Source organism: Pleurodeles waltl, chromosome 4_1 (genome assembly GCF_031143425.1).
Source record: "Pleurodeles waltl isolate 20211129_DDA chromosome 4_1, aPleWal1.hap1.20221129, whole genome shotgun sequence".
In the NCBI taxonomy this organism is placed as follows: domain Eukaryota; kingdom Metazoa; phylum Chordata; class Amphibia; order Caudata; family Salamandridae; genus Pleurodeles; species Pleurodeles waltl.
Window position 1 is genome coordinate 167,746,463 of NC_090442.1, and position 17,003 is coordinate 167,763,465.

At 42.0% G+C, this 17,003-nt stretch overlaps 1 protein-coding gene across 1 annotated transcript in view; it reads left to right on the top strand.

Moving 5' to 3' along the window:
* DENND11 (DENN domain containing 11) overlaps nt 1-17,003 on the top strand; it is a 139,223-nt gene that overhangs the window by 113,628 nt on the left and 8,592 nt on the right. Inside the window, exons 6-8 of the mRNA XM_069227973.1 lie at nt 6,871-7,002; nt 7,226-7,376; nt 16,567-16,635. Coding sequence (XP_069084074.1) covers nt 6,871-7,002; nt 7,226-7,376; nt 16,567-16,635 — 352 coding nt within the window. The remainder of the gene's footprint in view (nt 1-6,870; nt 7,003-7,225; nt 7,377-16,566; nt 16,636-17,003) is intronic.

The window sequence follows — 17,003 nt, forward strand, 5'->3', positions numbered from 1 at the left end:
AACTGTGAAGTCTCAAGAATGGGCAGTTGGGACAAAATTAGGCCAGACACCGTGATAGACTGTTTGTCCATAAGCAGAAAAAAAGTATCTCTTTATATTTTGCAGTGTAAGAAAGCACAAGGAGACTACTGCATTGATGTGTTCTTTTAGGGAGGAATCGTGGTCAATAGTGACATCCAGCACCTCGGCTTTGAAGGCAGCAAAAGGCGGGAAGCTCAGCATGAAAGGGCTACTAAAGATTCTACCAAGAGTTTTGGTTATTGGCCAGCAGCAGAAGTCTTATTTACCTGGCATTGAGTTTTAGAAAATTGTAAGTAATCTGTTGTTGAATTTCCCTCAAACGTTTATTCAGTGTAGATGAAAATGCTAGAACTAGATAGTGATCTGAGAGTCCTCTGCCTAACACAAGGCTTTAAATCCCAAGCACATTAGGAGCTAGAAGAGAAGCCGCAGGTAGAAGAGTTTGACACATTGGAATGGGAGAACCACAGAGGTTTTTTCCTGTTCCAAGGTGCCCAAACAACGCAACTGCACTTTGATAATCCCATGATGTGTGCCACGCAAACAAGTGCAACCACAATTTTCGCATACATTGTAATCCAATTTTTGGGTGCAATTGAGAGTTGGTGCCTAGAATGGTATTTGCATCATTTATGATTGGGATCTTAGTGATCATAACTGCAGAAATAAAAATCAGCACAGTAAAGTTTGTTATTGCTTCTGAACAGTGCATCCGGAGAAGGCTTTCTAAAATGTTTGTTTCAGCCAAATTGTCTCTTCCAATGTTAGTTGAAGGTCGTGTCATATCAGTTGTTTTAGATGGATGCCTACTTTCTAAGGCTCAGCCCAATGAAGCTCTCTTTTAGCCTTCTGTGCCCCGAAGCGGACTTTTCAATGTAGTCGAAAAGGCGGAAATCATTCATTAATGCCTGGATTTCAGTCTAAACATCAAGCAATTACCTTTTTGCCTGACCTTGGTGGTGTGTAGCTTCCTTCTCTTTGGAAGCATTCTGCATCATCCATCAAGTTGTGTTGAACTCTGTGCATTCAACGACCTTTCTTTCACACGGGTGCTGGATTGAATATCCAAACAGAAGCAGGATTTGTATCTTTCCAAACATGCACCCTTCAATGATAACGGTCAGATACCGAGTTTCATGTATTTAAGCTGCCCTTTAATAACTATTTGCTGGATGCATGGCTCTTGTGATGCTGTCAGCAGTATGTCACCTATTTTTTGCTAGCAAATCCGATTTCATTGAGTTGAGAGGAACATGGCAATGGTTGGTGTACAAGCAAAGCAAATTAACTCAGTTTTCCATTTCAGAATCTTTTCTTTTTCTCAATAGAAGCATATGCCATTGTACAGGATAACAGAACCAATTTTATTTGCAAACCTTCTCATTTTTAAAATTTAATTTTAGCTAGCAAAATGCCTGTCTATATTTGGTAAATCAAATTGTGTGCAAATGGTGACACTCTAAGTTCTTTGGCTACGAAAAGTCCAGCAAGGAGAAAGTGAGAACGAGGAAAAAGCAAGAAGAAGGCATGTTAAAAATACAGGGGGGAAAGCAAGTGGGAAACAGTGACAAACGGTGGAAAAGCGAGGATGAGGGGCACAAAAAACGGCAGAAAAAGCAAGGAGAAAGCAGTGAAAATGAGGGAAAAGCAAGGAGAGGGTGCACAAAAAATGGAAGGAAAAGCAAGGAGAAAGCTGTGAACGAGGTAAAAGCAAGAAGGCACTCAAAAACGGGGGAAAAAGCATGGAGTAGACTGGAGAAAGAGCGATGCAGTAGTACAGGGAGTGTGGGGCCTGGGACCATATTTAGGTCAATCGTTTCCCCCAATATCAATGTATCTTAAAGTATGTGTCTCTCCTAATTTACAGCTAGTTCCACAAGCAGAAAAAACAGCCAGTGTTTAAGTTAAATGTCGTGTTAACATTTGCAACATGGCCACCAAGAGTCGTGTCCACATTTTTTTTCCAAATATGACTGCAATAATTCTGACTCCAGAACATACACCTAAATAGGACGAGTCTCCCAACACAACTTATTGGCATCCTTCCTATCCCAATGAACTGCCTATCTAATACTGCTGAGACAGTGGACTTCATGGGTTCCTTAAACAAGCATTGACAAAGCCAATAGACCTCGCCTGTGTAGGCGCTATTGGCTTTAGCCATATTTTACACAAGGCTGCTGTTCAGCATGGCTGAATGTTCGTGGTCTAGGGAAGAGTGGCTGCAGAGGAGTGGTGTAGAATGGATAAGTGTCATTGAGTGTAGAGATGTTGAGGAGTGGCATGCAGTCTAGTGGAGTGGGATGTGTAGAGAGAGGAGTGGAGGGGCATTGAATGGTATGGAGTAGTGTCATGGTGTGGCGCAGAGTGGAGTGGTGCACAGAGGTGCATAGATTGGAGTAGAGTGGAGAGGCACATAGTGAAGTTGAGGATAGTGGAGTGTAATAGAGTGCAGTAGAGTGTTGTGTAGTGGCCTGGAGTGTTGTGGAGTGGGGGGGAGTTTAGAATGGAGTTAAGTGGTGTAGAGTGGCATGGACGGTCGTTAAGGGGAGGGTTGTGGAAAGGCATTGAGTGTCGTAGAATTGAATAAAGTGATGTGGAGTGTTGGGAAGTGTCGTAGAGTGGAGGGCCATAAAGTTGAGTGTCGTAAAGTGTTGTGGAGTAAAGTGTCATAGAATGCATTGTCATAGAGTGGGATGGAGTGTCATAGCATGACCTACAGTTAACTGGTGTAGAGTGGAGTAACACTGAGTAGAGTGGTGTGGCGTAGAGTGGAGTAAAGTGGAGTGGCATAAAGCAGAGTAGAGTAGCCTAGAGTTAAGTGGCATAGTGTGATACTGAGTGGAGTTACAACGACTAGATTAGAGTTGCTTAGAGTGGCAGCCTAGAGTGGAGTGGAGTAAAGTGAAGTTGAGTGGAGTGCCAGGTATTGGGGTGAAGTGTTGTGGACTGGCGTACAATGGAGTAAAATGACAAAGAGGGGTAAAGTGTTAGATCGGAATGGCGTGGCATGGAGTGTCATAAAGCAGAGTGGCATAGAGTGGAGTAGAGTGGAGGAGCAGAGTGACTTAGGAGTGGCATACAGTGAAGCAACCAGGGTTTGGTAGTGTCCTGCTATTACAGACAACACCTTTTCAATTGAAATTACATTTGCAAAGACCTACAGTTTTACTGATAGAGCTATACAGCGCACAAACAATGTGTGGAAATGGCATCACCTGGTGTATTGATTTGTTTCAATCCTATTCAGATATGGGTTTCCAGCACACTTCAGAATTACCAAAATAAAATGTTCTTTGTGCTTTTCTAGTTTCCGATTATTCTGAAATATTAGCTTAGTTCTTTTACAGAGATTTACGTTTTAATGTGTGCCAGAAAAAAGTATTTAGTAAGTATGCAAGTAAAATAAATTTGAAGAATGCACACTACCTAAAGGTGTCACTCTGGCAAAACCTAGAAGATACGCCAGAGGCATGGAGCTCTAATGAAAGACAAGAAAACCTTATTGAGAATCCAAGGGAGAAAAAGCCGCCGCCTTCACACGCTCAGAGTGTCAGATAAAACTTCTCACTTTGAAATCGGAGAAAGAAAAGTAAACACCAAGCTCACTCAGAAGACAGTGCCTAACATTTGACCTCTGTCTTTCAATGCACAGCGAATGTGAAAAGATAAGAAAAAAATGTAAAGGTCTGTTTACAGAATGCAAGTACTATGGAAGAGTACAGTAAACATGGTATTCTCTACGAGATGGACTGATTCAAGCGATACAACCAGAACAAATAAAGCCAGCAAATAGAAAACAAGCAAATATCAGTTACAAAGCGGATGGTAACCAGTGGACGGAATGCTGTGCATACTCCTGCCATCTAGTATTCGGCTCGGATGTGTACAACTTGTTTTTGTTCAAAGAGGTCTTTTCAAGTGACGAGATATAGTGACTCCACTTTTCTCTGGTAATGCACATGGACATCTGCTCCATTGTTGGATTGTTTTTTCTCTGCCATCTGGCTCAGATGTGTTTGTGAGCTCCAGTTCAAAGCTGCATGGTGTTCTTGGCAGGAGACAAGACAAACATTTACATCTGCCAGGCATTTCTGGTGTTGAGATGGAGACTATGTTCTCACCAGAATGCTCTGATCCAGAGGCTGACGCCAAAGCAGAAGAGCCCCCGCCACCGAAGCTTACCGCATTGAGCACCACTCTCTTGCACTCACCCTAGGGAGGCACCGCCTTCTAGGCCCTTTGCATATCGGAGTCCTCCGGTCAGCCACTGCCTCACAGGTATGGTAGGCTCTGAACATCCGAGTTGGACCCAACACACTTCTCACATTTTGCACCAACAGGGTAAGTAACGTTTTGCTTTCATCCTTTGCCTTCTTAGTCCTGACCCAAACCAGCACTACGTATGAGCTTGTTTGTAAGCTTTAGTTAGAGTGCTGAAAACTGATAAGACAAACTTCCTAAATAACACACACAGTTATTTAATTGTGGGTTTTCTGTAAAGTTTTTCCCTTCTCAAAACAATCTTTACTTTGTTGGATAGAGATCAGCATCACAACTTGACATAAAAAAATAAAAAAAAGGTCCCGTTCCGTGGATAGCTAGTGCTCATTCTTGCAAGGCCAAAATTCTCTCTAATCTGTTTGCTTAACTGATTTCTTCTTAATCGTCTTTCCTTTATTACTGTGTAGTTTTATATAGCGCAGTTAAGACTTGTGGTATCTAGTGCTTTACATAACACAAGTTTCTACGACATACAAGTAGCTTACAAGAGATTGGTTACATAGGTTTTGTTACAAAACAAACAGATTACATATCAGTAAGACAAATATCAAGCATATAAACGTACACATTAGTTCCTGTTGCTCTTTTCTTCACTTCTGTCTTCCAGCCATACCTCAGTCTGGGCACTTTGTCTCCACAAATATGTTGGTTCAAAGGATGACCCCTCTAATAACCAGCAAAATTCCCTCCTCCCAGGACAAGGGGGCGATTGGGACTGTAGCTCCAGTGTATACTTAAACCAGTCCCTGCACCATGCCTCAGGTTTGTTTGTGTAGAAAGTCTTCCTAAAGATTCTGACTGGCTATTTGTAACTGTAGCTCTTATGCTCAGGACCACCCAGTTCCTCTGTTGTAGGCACCAATAGTCTCTCTCCTCATGTTTGAAGTCTTCTTTCCCTCACTGGTCAACTTCCACATATTTGACATGGCGGCCCTGCAGCGTATCACCCCAGCAGCTTCTCCATTTGAACCAACACCTCTTCCGGAATCCTCTGTCTTCCTGCAACGACCCTGACGTGTTGAGTATCTCCCACTGCACGATTCAGCCAGCCCATCCCCCAATGCAACCTTCTCCCACGCAGACCTCCTTAAGCCACAGAATTAGTAACTAAAAGCTCTGGGTGCATTCTTCCCACTGCAGCAAAGTTACCAGTTTGCATGCTGCTGCCCAGAGATGAGTGCCCCCCAGTGCGAGCACCACACCGCTGAGCTTTCATTAAAGAAGACCTCTGCTACCAGGTTGATATTAGGCCAAAATTGAACCCCCAAAACATGTGTCCTTTTATCAGGGCACTATATTGAATCCCTTTAAACATGTATGTCCTCACCTGTTGTGAAGCAGCAGGCTCCTCTGTTATACTTTGTATAACTGTCGAAAGATCCCTTAACATAATTATTCAACCGGTCTATTTGTACTAGGGTTAGTGCGGGAACTACTGATTTACTTCCTTAATCTGACATCACTGTCAAAAGAAATTGATCTACATGACCATGCTCGTCATTCTTGGATAAAGGCGCATCTGAGAGTTTTAAAGAAGTAGTGCCACAATTATGTCTTAAAGATCTGTCAGTCTTCATCATTTCCTGCATTATTTCTCATATTAAGAGGAAAGATGTTTGCTGTCAAAGTAGCATTCAAATTGGATTTAATTAATTCAAAATGGAAAGTTGCCTTCATATAGGCAGGTTTTATCTGAAATTATTTTAATAATGAGAAGTTTGGATTGTGTCAGGATACTTACCCACCCATGCATATTATGAATTTTGAAGAACATCACCACGATGGAGTGTTTGGATTAGAAGTATTTTGTGTGACTATTCAACACTTACTAAATAGGAAGAAACCTATTTCCAATTCCATACCTCATTAATTCTGGACTAAATGTGTTTCTTCACTTGACCTCGTTTATCTTGCAGAGAGGAGTGCAGTTCCGGCATGGTAGCTAGAAGCAAGCACAGGAACCATAAGCACTGACTGTTGTCATTCCAAAACAACTTTTTCAATAGGTGAATTAAAACAGTAACTGGTGTGGTGGATTAATTATAGCGTATGGATCGAATAAACACCCACATGGATAACTTCATTGTAATGTTCCTGGTGCAAATAACCTGATTTGTGCACATTCATTGCTTCCTTATCCTATGGAGGCACAATACCTCATTGTTTATCACCATGGGGTATTTGTCCCCAAAGTCTTCACTTTTGGGGGGGGATGATATAGCTAGGCCAATGACTTAGGGATCCCTAATGCTGCTTTAAAATTGGCACTACATTATTGTTCTGCCATTTTTGGGATGGAACCATGGTTGTCACTAATTATTCCGTTCCTGGTCCTCACTCATCATTGCAGGATTATGCTACCTATTTAGTATTGTGCAGGGACCCATGTGTTAACAGTAAACCATTTATTGTTGAGAGTAAGATTTCGATGGTTGCTGTAATAGCTACCCTCTGTTGTTTAGTCTAACAATTTCTGAGTTACCTTGCCTGTTAGAACCCTATTTTGTCTTCATTCTTACTCCGTTCAGTCTTAAATCCAACACATCTTTGTCTCTACTTCATTAGTATACTGCTGTTGCTGTTTGGCCAATGTTTCACTGCCTGGCCTTGGAGGGACAGTTCCTGAATCAAAACCTTTTTTCTACGTGAACGTTGCAGATATCGAGACATTAGACACAGAAGTCTCCTACGTGGCTTGTAAGTATCTGTCCATCCCTTTTCTCCACTAATTTGTTGTTTCTGTTGTTTGTTAATGAATCCTTTTGGTTGGTTGCACCTGCATCTAACACTGCAAATTTAGTTACTAGATGCTAAATACGCTACACTTTCCATGCCTGCTGCCACATTTCCACTGCTGTCTAGGTTGACACATCTAGGGCAATATGCCTTTTCTGACTTCCTCTGTGTCTGACCCCTATAGGTACAACTGAAAGGATCTTTGAGGAGAAACAGGATCTATATGATGTGTATGTGGATAACCAGAATGTGAAAACCCACCATGAACACCTGCAACCACTCCTGAAAGTCAACAGTGCAGACAAGGAGAAGTTCAGGCGGCTCAATGACCAAAGGTAAATGAGTTCGGAAAGCTGGCTGAGAAAAAAGTAACTGAGATGGAGAACTGTGTTAAAAAAAAAAATATATATATGATAGTTTTTCTTGCCACATTTTTGTGAGCTTAATGTGCGACGACAAAACAACTTTTATTTATTCCATTAGGGTTATTGTATTGTCCGGATCTAGCATCAAATTGTAGACAAGGACTTCAGACAGGACATTGAGACTTGCATCATAGGTAACCTTTGCAATAGAAGAAACAGTGCATCAATGCTATTGATTAATGCAACAAAGCAGTGGTGGGAAGCAAATGGAAAGATTGATCCGAGGCAGCATAAAAAGGTTTAAAGGAGAGAACTCTGGGTGGTGAAGAGAAAGATCTCTAGTTGCTTATTGAAAATTCAAGATGGCTAGCCTTGGATGGGGTAGGTGATAAAAGGGTAATTTTGTAAAGGAGTGAAGGAGAAATGTCTGCGCTGTTCTTTTGAATTATTTTTCTGTTTCTGAAGGTTAATGCTTTGAAAGGTATTTGCAGTTCAAAGTACAACATTGAGAGAATAATTTGCATTTTTTTTGTGCAAATAACTGTCCGTGATGGAGTAGGTTTCGAATGTGATATCGGTCTGGAGTGAGAGCCAGTGAAGGAGTTGGGCTGGGGGTGCGGGATGGGTGATGAAAGGAAGGGTTTAGTTTTGTAGAGGAAAATGATCAGATACCATGTGTACTAGACTTTTCTGTCTGTCTACTTTCAAGTCGAGGCATGTACCAATGTAGCAATCCAAGAACTTTGCTAAAGAGACATGAGAAGGTGAGAAATCATGAAATTGCACAGTATTCAGCTAATTAAATTAATGTTGTGCCACAGCTCTTTAACTCCGTTTTAATGGGGTTGAATTTAACTTGCTAAAGGACAAAAACACCTTTGTTTGATACTTGGAATGCTTCATTGATAACAAGTACCTTTGCTTTTTCAGTGCTGCAGTGGGTCGGAAAGCCTGATTGGTCAGCTCTAAAAGACAATGGCAGTCTTTATAGTTTTGAATTTGGAGCGTCACAACTTCTTTGATGTATGGTAAACAGATAATAAGGTGTTAGTTGGCAGGACAATCTGTTTTATGCTGGCATCTTTTGCAAAATGGAAAGATACGGCTAATTTGCAGTGCAGATGGGAAGGGTAATTGTTATTGAATGTGTTGATATTGTTGGAGATACTACAGATGTTGGGTTTCTTAACTGACATTGATGGGGAACAGTACAATCGATTGTGTGAGTTCCCAACCAAATTATAGATACGTACTTTAGCAGCTGTGGTCTGTGCTGCCAGGCACAAGGTTTGCAAACATCCCAAACCCATTAATCATGCCTGCCACTAAAAAGAATCACTAAAACCCCTTCCATAAAGCTTAGGGCAGGGCCTTGCTCCTCTCTGGCAGGTTGCTTTCTCTTCTACTGGGGCTGCACCACAATTCTAGAGCTAGTCCTGGCCTTGTGCATCAAACCAATAAAACGTCCTATTCACTGATTATAGTAACTCAGAACTTCTGGTCGCTGCCCAGCTTATTCAGATAGTGTCTGCCGGGGCTGTTCCCACAGGAAACAGTGTCTTTTGCGATCTCTCATTCGAGGATGGCCCTTTGCATAGGGTTCTTTTTCTGAACAACCCATCCTGGCTCTGCTTACGTCCAGGTGGGTGTTAGTTGTGAAGGTGGTGGGCTTAGACACCCGGAATGTATGTGAACGTATGGTCTCTGAAAATGCAGGATGGGCCGCAACAAGCTGGAACATATTCCAAGAGGAGAGAAGCTAGAATGCATTCACTCATTAAAGGAACTTGCAAAACACCAGTCACACTGTTAACTTCAAATAAATCTAGCTCAGTATCCCCTTAGCCCCCCCACATTGATCCTTTGTAGTAACTTTGCTACAGATAGCAGTCACTGAAAAATAGTGAGACATCTCCCAATGGAACCAAATTAGAGTCTGCTGAGCAGAAGAAAGAATGCAAAAAATAGAGGCAGGTTCAAACTCGTGGCAATGCCTTGATCAACTTTTCAAGAAATCATAAGACATTTAATGCCTTAATGAGAAGACAGGGTTGACAGAATGGGTTAGTGCAATATCTGCTTGGAATAAAGCTTTATTTTTGTCATCTGCTTTGGAATTATTTTGGTGTAAAATTCTGATTTATATTAGTGAATGAGAATTTTATTCATATTTATATCAATTAGAAAGCCTGAGTGTCTTTGGGAAATTTTGCTCCCATTTTTGTTTAGTTTGCTTGAAAGTATTGAGGCTCTGGGGGAACCAATAAAAATGAGTTTAGATTTACCTTTTTTGCTACTGTTGGACACATTGTTAGAGAGGCTGTAGGAAAGTACCCTCTTTTTGGCATGGTTACCCCCACTTTTTGCCTGCTGTCAGTGTTTTGACTGTGTTCACTGGGATCCTACTAACAGGACCCCAGTGACTGCTCTCTCCTTCTAAATTTGGTTGTCCCTGACTTTCTGCACACTACAATTGACATACTGGTGCCCCCATAGAAGTCCCTAGTATATGGTACCTAGGTATCCAGGACATTGGGGCACCAGGGGTTCCGAAGGGCTGCAGCATGTATTATGCCACCCATGGGAGCCCATGCAAAAGGTGTCTGCAGGCCTGCCATTGCAGCTTGCGTGAAAAGGTGCATGCGCCTGCACCCATTCACTACAGGTCACTGCACCCCGTTTGGCAGGCCCTCCTATCCCAGAGGGCAGGGTGCAATTACCTGTGTGTGAGCGCACTCCTGCAGGAGCAAAGGTGCCCTACGAACTCCAGCTCCATTTTCATGGACTTTGTAAGTGCTGGGATGCCATTTTACGTGTGTACTGGACACAGGTCACCACTACCTGTCTACAGCTACATAATAGTAACTCCGAACCCGGGCATGTTTAGTATCAAACGTGTCGGAATCATACCCCCCATACTGTTGCCTTTTATTGGTTGTATGATTCCAGGCACTCTGGGAGCTCCTTAGAGGACCCCTAGCTTTGCTCCTATCAGTTTGCAGGGTTTTCCCAGGCAGCCCGTGCTGCTGCCATCCTGCAGACATGTTTCTGCCCTCCTGCTGTTTGACCAGCTCAAGCCAAGGAAGGCCGAACAAAGGATTTCCTTTGGGAGAAGGGGGGTTGAGGGGGAGGGCGGTGGTAACACCCTTTCCCTTTGGAAACAGGTGTTATATGGCTTGGGAGGGATAGCCTCCCCAAGCTACTGGTATGCCTTGAAGGGCACATTTAGTGCCCTCCCCGCATAAACCGGTTTGCACCAGTCCAGGGACCCCTGGTCTCTGCTCTTGCGCGAAACTGGACAATGGAAAGGGGAGTTACCGCTCCCCTCTCCATTACCACCCCAGGGGTGATGCCTAGAGTTCCTCCAGGTGCCCACCTGATTCTGCCATCTTGAATCCAAGGTGGGCAGAGGCCTCTGGGAGCATCTGAGTGGCCAGGTCAAGCAGGTGACATCACAGCCCTCTCCCCATGTGTGGTCACCCTAGGGTGACCAATTCCCCTTCCTGGGCTATTTAGGGTCTCCCTCTTGTGTGGGTCCTCAGATTTGACGTGCGAGATTCCAGAAGCACTCCTCTGCAACATTTACTTTGACTTCTAAAATAAAATAAAGTATGTTTATCTTTGTAACACTGTGTGATTCTTTCATGTGTGACTACAGTGGTATTGCATAAGCTTTGCCTGGCTTCCTATACACTGACTACACCTCACTAATAGGGGGTACCTGGCCCTGGTAAAAGGTGATAACACCATAGGTGCTCACCACACACCAGACCAGCTTCCTACGGATGAGTCTAGGAATCATGTTAGGAGAGTATTTGTCATCAAAAAGGAGGAGATTCATAAAAGATCAATTCTGAAGAAGTGGATCAACCGGGACATTTTTAGACTATCTAATTGGGTGAGTCTCTGTAGAAAGAATTGGTAGAGTAATCTAGAGGTTTAGACTGAAGTTGTTTGGCCATTCGAGGAGGATAGGTTAGAAACAGAAGAGTGGATTATCGGAGGTTGATGAAGAGGTTGTTGTTGAAGCTGAACTAAATTGAGATTTCAAGAATTTAGGAAGATTAAAGGATTGGTAATCTCTTATTGATTTCTTGTTGGGTTAGTGGCAAAGTTAAGTTGCCACAGTGGCACTTTGGAAGCTTATGAGAGGGCAAGATACTGTAGGCTAAATCTTTACTGCATCCATTGGCCATTAAATGAGGTGGACTGTGCAGGGGGTGTTCAGGACAGTGTTGTCTTGAGTAGCATTTCAAGAAGAGAAAAGGGTGGGTAAGGAGATAAGAAAGAGGCTGAAAGGTAAGATTGTGAATGATGGCAAAGCCTCTGTTCATGCAAATTGCCTATTCAAAACAAAGTGTGCGCCCTCATCAGGAATTCGTTGGTCAGACGTGAAGTTGAGGGATACAGGGTTTGGGGAAACCAAGGTTTGGCCAGAAACAAAGCCTTCAGATTGTGATGAGCGAGATCATGATTGTTAGATGTGTCTTTGTGAGCCAAATGAGCAGGAATGGGAGTGAAATGCTGATTAGAGTGTTCATGAGGGTGGTTTCTGTCCTTATGTGAATAAGACATTAAGAGGCATAATATGGTGAAATGCATGTCTGGAGTTGTGAAAGCATTATATAGTGGGAGTGAAAGAGTAGGTGAGCCGGGCAATATGCACGATTTCTTATCCTGTATTTGCATGACTTCAGGCCAAAGATGGAGCCGATATGCACTTTGCCTGTCCTTCAAAGAAGATACATTGGAAGATTTACAGAGAGGGTTTGGTTTGACACATTATCCCTGTTAGATGATAATCTACTATGTCACAGCCATGGTGGTGTCAAGTGGAAAAGGCAATTGTGGGCTTAGAGTGAATGACAGCCATAATGGGTGGATTGGGATCCTGGCTGGCAGGGCACACTTTTGTTGAGCTCAGTCACTGCATATAACGCAAAAGACTGCTCCTTGTCCACAGGTAATGCACTCATATGATGTTTTACTGTAATGTTACTGTGATCTCGTTCATATATCCATTTTAAGTCCATTCAGGCCCAATTGTGAATGTGGCACAAGTTTTGTTTAGAAGGATATTTGGTTTACTAATAGACTGTACTAGGTTTTGAGAGGCAGTAATCTATTCCTGTGTTGCAATGTAGTCTTGTGCCTGCTACTGTTTATTTATGCCTCAATGTCTGTTATGTGTTAAGCAATTATTTAAACCATCTTCTATCACAAAACCTGATCTTAGATTGTTAGCGTGCTGTACAAAAGATATTGTGTAAAAACTTTAATGTTGAACACAAAAGAATAACATAACCAAGGCAAGGATTACAGGTTTTGATGGAAAGGCAGAAAGTAAAACGACTGCAGGGTAACCGCCACCAGAAGCGGGCCTGAGAGGTTAGCCTCAAGAAGTAGAGTGAATTTGCAGTAAGATGCAGTTAAAATGTCTAAGGAACAGTAGGGTTTTGAGCTCCTTAGGTCGAGCGTGCAAGCGCTTTGACCTGTTGTAAGTATTGTGGGCATTTAACCATGCCCACCTCATGCCCATCACTTTCTCTTACTCGTGGACTTGTCTTTCAAAAATCCTTTATCATTAGTAAATGCTTTACGTTTGTCCTGCCTTGCAGCATTATGGTTACCTCCTTGGACACTGACCCTGTTACATGGATAATTTCACAATTGCCAATATGTTTGACTGTGAGCGAACGTCTTTTTCCTTTTGTGTCTCTCCTTCACGCTCCTGCTGATGGCGGCCATGGTGCTTTGAATCATCTTGCTTATGTCTGTTTTCATTTTCATTTTCAATTTATGTGGCAAGAAAAGTCCAGTTAGGAATTTACAACATCAATAGCTCTAACTGGAGCAAATGCAAGACCCATTGCCTTGCAAATACTTGTTTTTTATTGTGGAAGTGTTGTGGTAGTGCAGAGGTCTGGCGGAGGCAAATCCCAAATACTTGTAGCAATGTCTGAAATTATTTTTATCCACCATTCTTGTTTAATTATAGATGGGTACAGGAGAATGGATAGATGTGCTAACTTGGAGAGATGGCTATATCAGATTATAGGATGCCTGAAAAAATATCAAAAGGTCTGGGACCTTGATTGTATGTAGCATTTTGAACTTTGGACATGGAATGTATGAGGAGAAAGTTACTTAAACTGTATGCAAAGGCGTAAAATTAGTTTTCAAAAGTGTAAATTATTTGATTATCATGTAAGGTACCACATGCACTGTTTTAATTTGCTGTACGCACTTTGATTTTGTCTTGATTACAAAATGATTAAAATATTATATAAAAAATGTGTGAGGCTCAAGTATAAAGCTTTGCACTTTTCTTAAATTTCATTGACCTCACAAGATTTTCAGTTCCCCTGTTAAATAGGGAGAGTAGAAATGATGCAGGCCATTTTAAATTATGCTGTTTCCTCTGTGGGAAGCAAGTTAACTGATGTAAGGACAGAGATAATGTGGTAAAATCTCCTGTAATGCAAAACAAGCATTGGCAACACTATACGGTGCCGGCTATGCAAGAGCTATTGGCTTTGCCAATGTGTTTTAGGAATGTTATACCTCAAAAATATAGGTCCTCAAAAATGTTGGTTATTTTACAAAATATTGTGTTTTCTCTCACTTAAAACCCCTGCCAAACCTAATTTGTATCCCTTTCCACTGCCCTGTTAGCCATTCTCATGTGCCCTGCTTGTTGTATTTGCAGAAAATCTGAACCAACCCCTGCCCCACTCATCTTACTGTTCAAGCTGTGGTCCTAGGCATAGCACAAGAGAGGAGTAAAGTGTCAGGGAGTGTAGTATCATAGTGTGGTGGAAAGTTACATAGAGTATTGTAGATTGGAGTGGCATAGAAAAGATTGTCGTAGAGTGCAGTAGTTGGAGGCCTGTAGGATGTCTTAGAGTGGAGTTGAATGGTCGGAGTGGAGTGGCATAAAGTGGAGTAGAGTGTCTTAGACTATCCTGGAGTACAGTAGAGTGGCATCCAATTGTGTAGAGTTGAGTGGAGTAGAATGTCGTAGTTTTGAGTGACGTTAGTGTCTTTGAATTGGGTGATGTAGAGTAGAATAGAGTGTTGTAGAGTGGTAGTGTAGGAGAGAGCGTGTTGTGGAGTGCTGTAGGGTGGACTGGCATAGAGTGAAGTATGCATGGTGCGATAGTGCATTTCCATTTCAGACAACACATTTTCAGTACAAAATGGGCATTACATTTGCACAGACATACAGTTTTGCTGATAAAACTATACAGCGCACAAACCATAATGTGTGGAAATGGCATCACCAAGGGTATTTATTTGTCTTGATTGTTTTACAATACTTGTTTCCTCCACAATTCAGAATTACAAACAAATGTGCTTTCTGAATGCTAATATACACAGAAGTATTTGCGCAGTTCATTTGCAGACATCTACATTTTATTGTCTGCTAGAAAAAATTATATCCTACAGCCTCCCTCTTTGAAATCAGAGAAAGAAATGTAAACACCAAACTGCCTCAGAAGACAGAGTCTGACATTTGACCTGTCTTTGAATGTATAGCAAACATGCCAAAATAAGAGCCACATCTAAAGGCCTGTTAACAGAAAGCTAGTATGTGGAAGAATACAATAAACAGGGCATGCTCCTGGGATTGATTAACTCACCCTGGACAGCCTATCACAAATAAAGTCAGCAAATAGAAAACAAGCGAATGTGACTTATAAAGCCAATGGTAAGCTGTGGGCAGAATGCATTTCCAGGGAAGCTTTCTGAATGTCCCCAAAATGTCTTCAGATGAGGTGTCTGGTATGCTTCGACATAACAAAATGAACAGCAGCCATGTTGTGACTCCAGTGAAAGACAACCTTTAGGAAGGCTATGGAGGAAAGAAATGACATAATCCAGTTTGGAAAGTACAGTTAGTTAATTTCTGCTAGGATTGAAAGTCCTAAATTAACACGTCTGCTACAGCAGAGCAGTTTGAGTTGATACGTCCACTTTTTGCCATAGCAAGAATTTGTTTTTGTAGATTTTGTTGTTGGGACATTTTCTCAGGGATTTGGCATTGTCCACGATAACTGGTTTACAGTCTTGGAAAGTACAGGATTTCATGAAAGCTTGTACAGATATATTTTATGATGATGTTAATAGAAACTGTGCCTTTGAGGCAGCAGAGTTTTATGTTATGACTCAACATTCATCTTTGGACATTTTCAATTGTTTTGGAGAGTGGTGAATTTTCAGTTGGGAGTGAGATCTTCATATAGATCTGGGTGTCATCAGCATATGAATGATAAAGTATCACTGAGTTTCTAATACTAGTCCCACGTGGCTCATGATGAAGAGAAAAGAGTGCAAGACAGAGTCTGTAGGGTTCCTTGTAGCAGGCTGCCATTACTGGATAAAGCGTTACAAGTTGTAACTGCTTAGGTTGACCGTTAGGAAGAGAACCACCACATCTTCAGTGCCTTTCTCTTCTTAAGGATATTTATCAGAGAGATGTGGTTGACTGTATCAAAGGTCTAGGTGGGTTTAGCAGCACGTGTAAGCAGGGGGTCCTGAGTCCACAAAGTGGAGTGCACCTTCACCTACTTGTAGAACTATATTACTTGTAGAAGTACATCTTAAGTGCTACAGCTCAGTCTAAATCTGGCTTGAAAATTGTGCTAAAGATTGTAATTGAAAGTTGTTTCTCCCAACTTTCCCTCCCTGTTTAATCATATTCCCTAGGAAAGGCCTGGCACAGGACAGAAGTTGTTGAGGTCATTGCTTAGAAGTGTGTATACATAACCAACATACCCAGCATTAAAGAATGAGAAGCTGGTAAAAGTACATGTTATTTTTGCTTCCATAGCACACCTTTGGATTAAATGTGACCTTGCACTTTAGATTGTTTTGGTGGTTGAGAGACATGCTTTTATATAGAGGTTCCAGTATTTGATGGGGCAGAATGTGGTGTGCAAATACCTTGTCATCAGGTGAAATAAGGGAGGGGAAGGATATGGGGCTGAGTGAGAACACACCTGTTGTGTCCTTTAATTTCTGCTATCCTCATACTTTATCCAAATAAATAAGGCACTGTGTAATGATGTAATCTGTGTTGTTCCATGCTTGCTTTGTTGTCACTCCTGCCTTTAACTTCCAAACCAATTGAGTAAGATATCTTCCTCTTTTCTTACAGGCAGATGCTGTTATATTCGCAGAACGTTGACAGTGATTGCAGCTCTTGCGAGGAAGACCTGTTTATTCTGTGAGTGTGTCAAATTACTAGTGCTCAATAATCCTATTTTGCCTCATGCCTTCGGAAAGGCAGGCCAGGGATCTTTTCCTTTGTATATCCTCAGGGATGTGGAATTTGCAGTTTTTGGAGGGTCTTGGTCAATAAGGTTGCCTTTGAGTTAGCACTGTATCTCAGTTTGTACCGCTTGTGACAGGTACAATATGCGTTAGCAGTTAGATGGTTGGCTATGAGCATTAAGGTTTGATAGGCAGTGCTGTGAGAATAAAATTCTCTAGAGTCTAGGGGGTCTGTGTAGATTTCCCTTTTTGCGTGAGATAGGCTGAGTTGTTGTCCATCGTCTTAGGGATTGTCTATCTTGTGTGACCAGTGAAACCTCC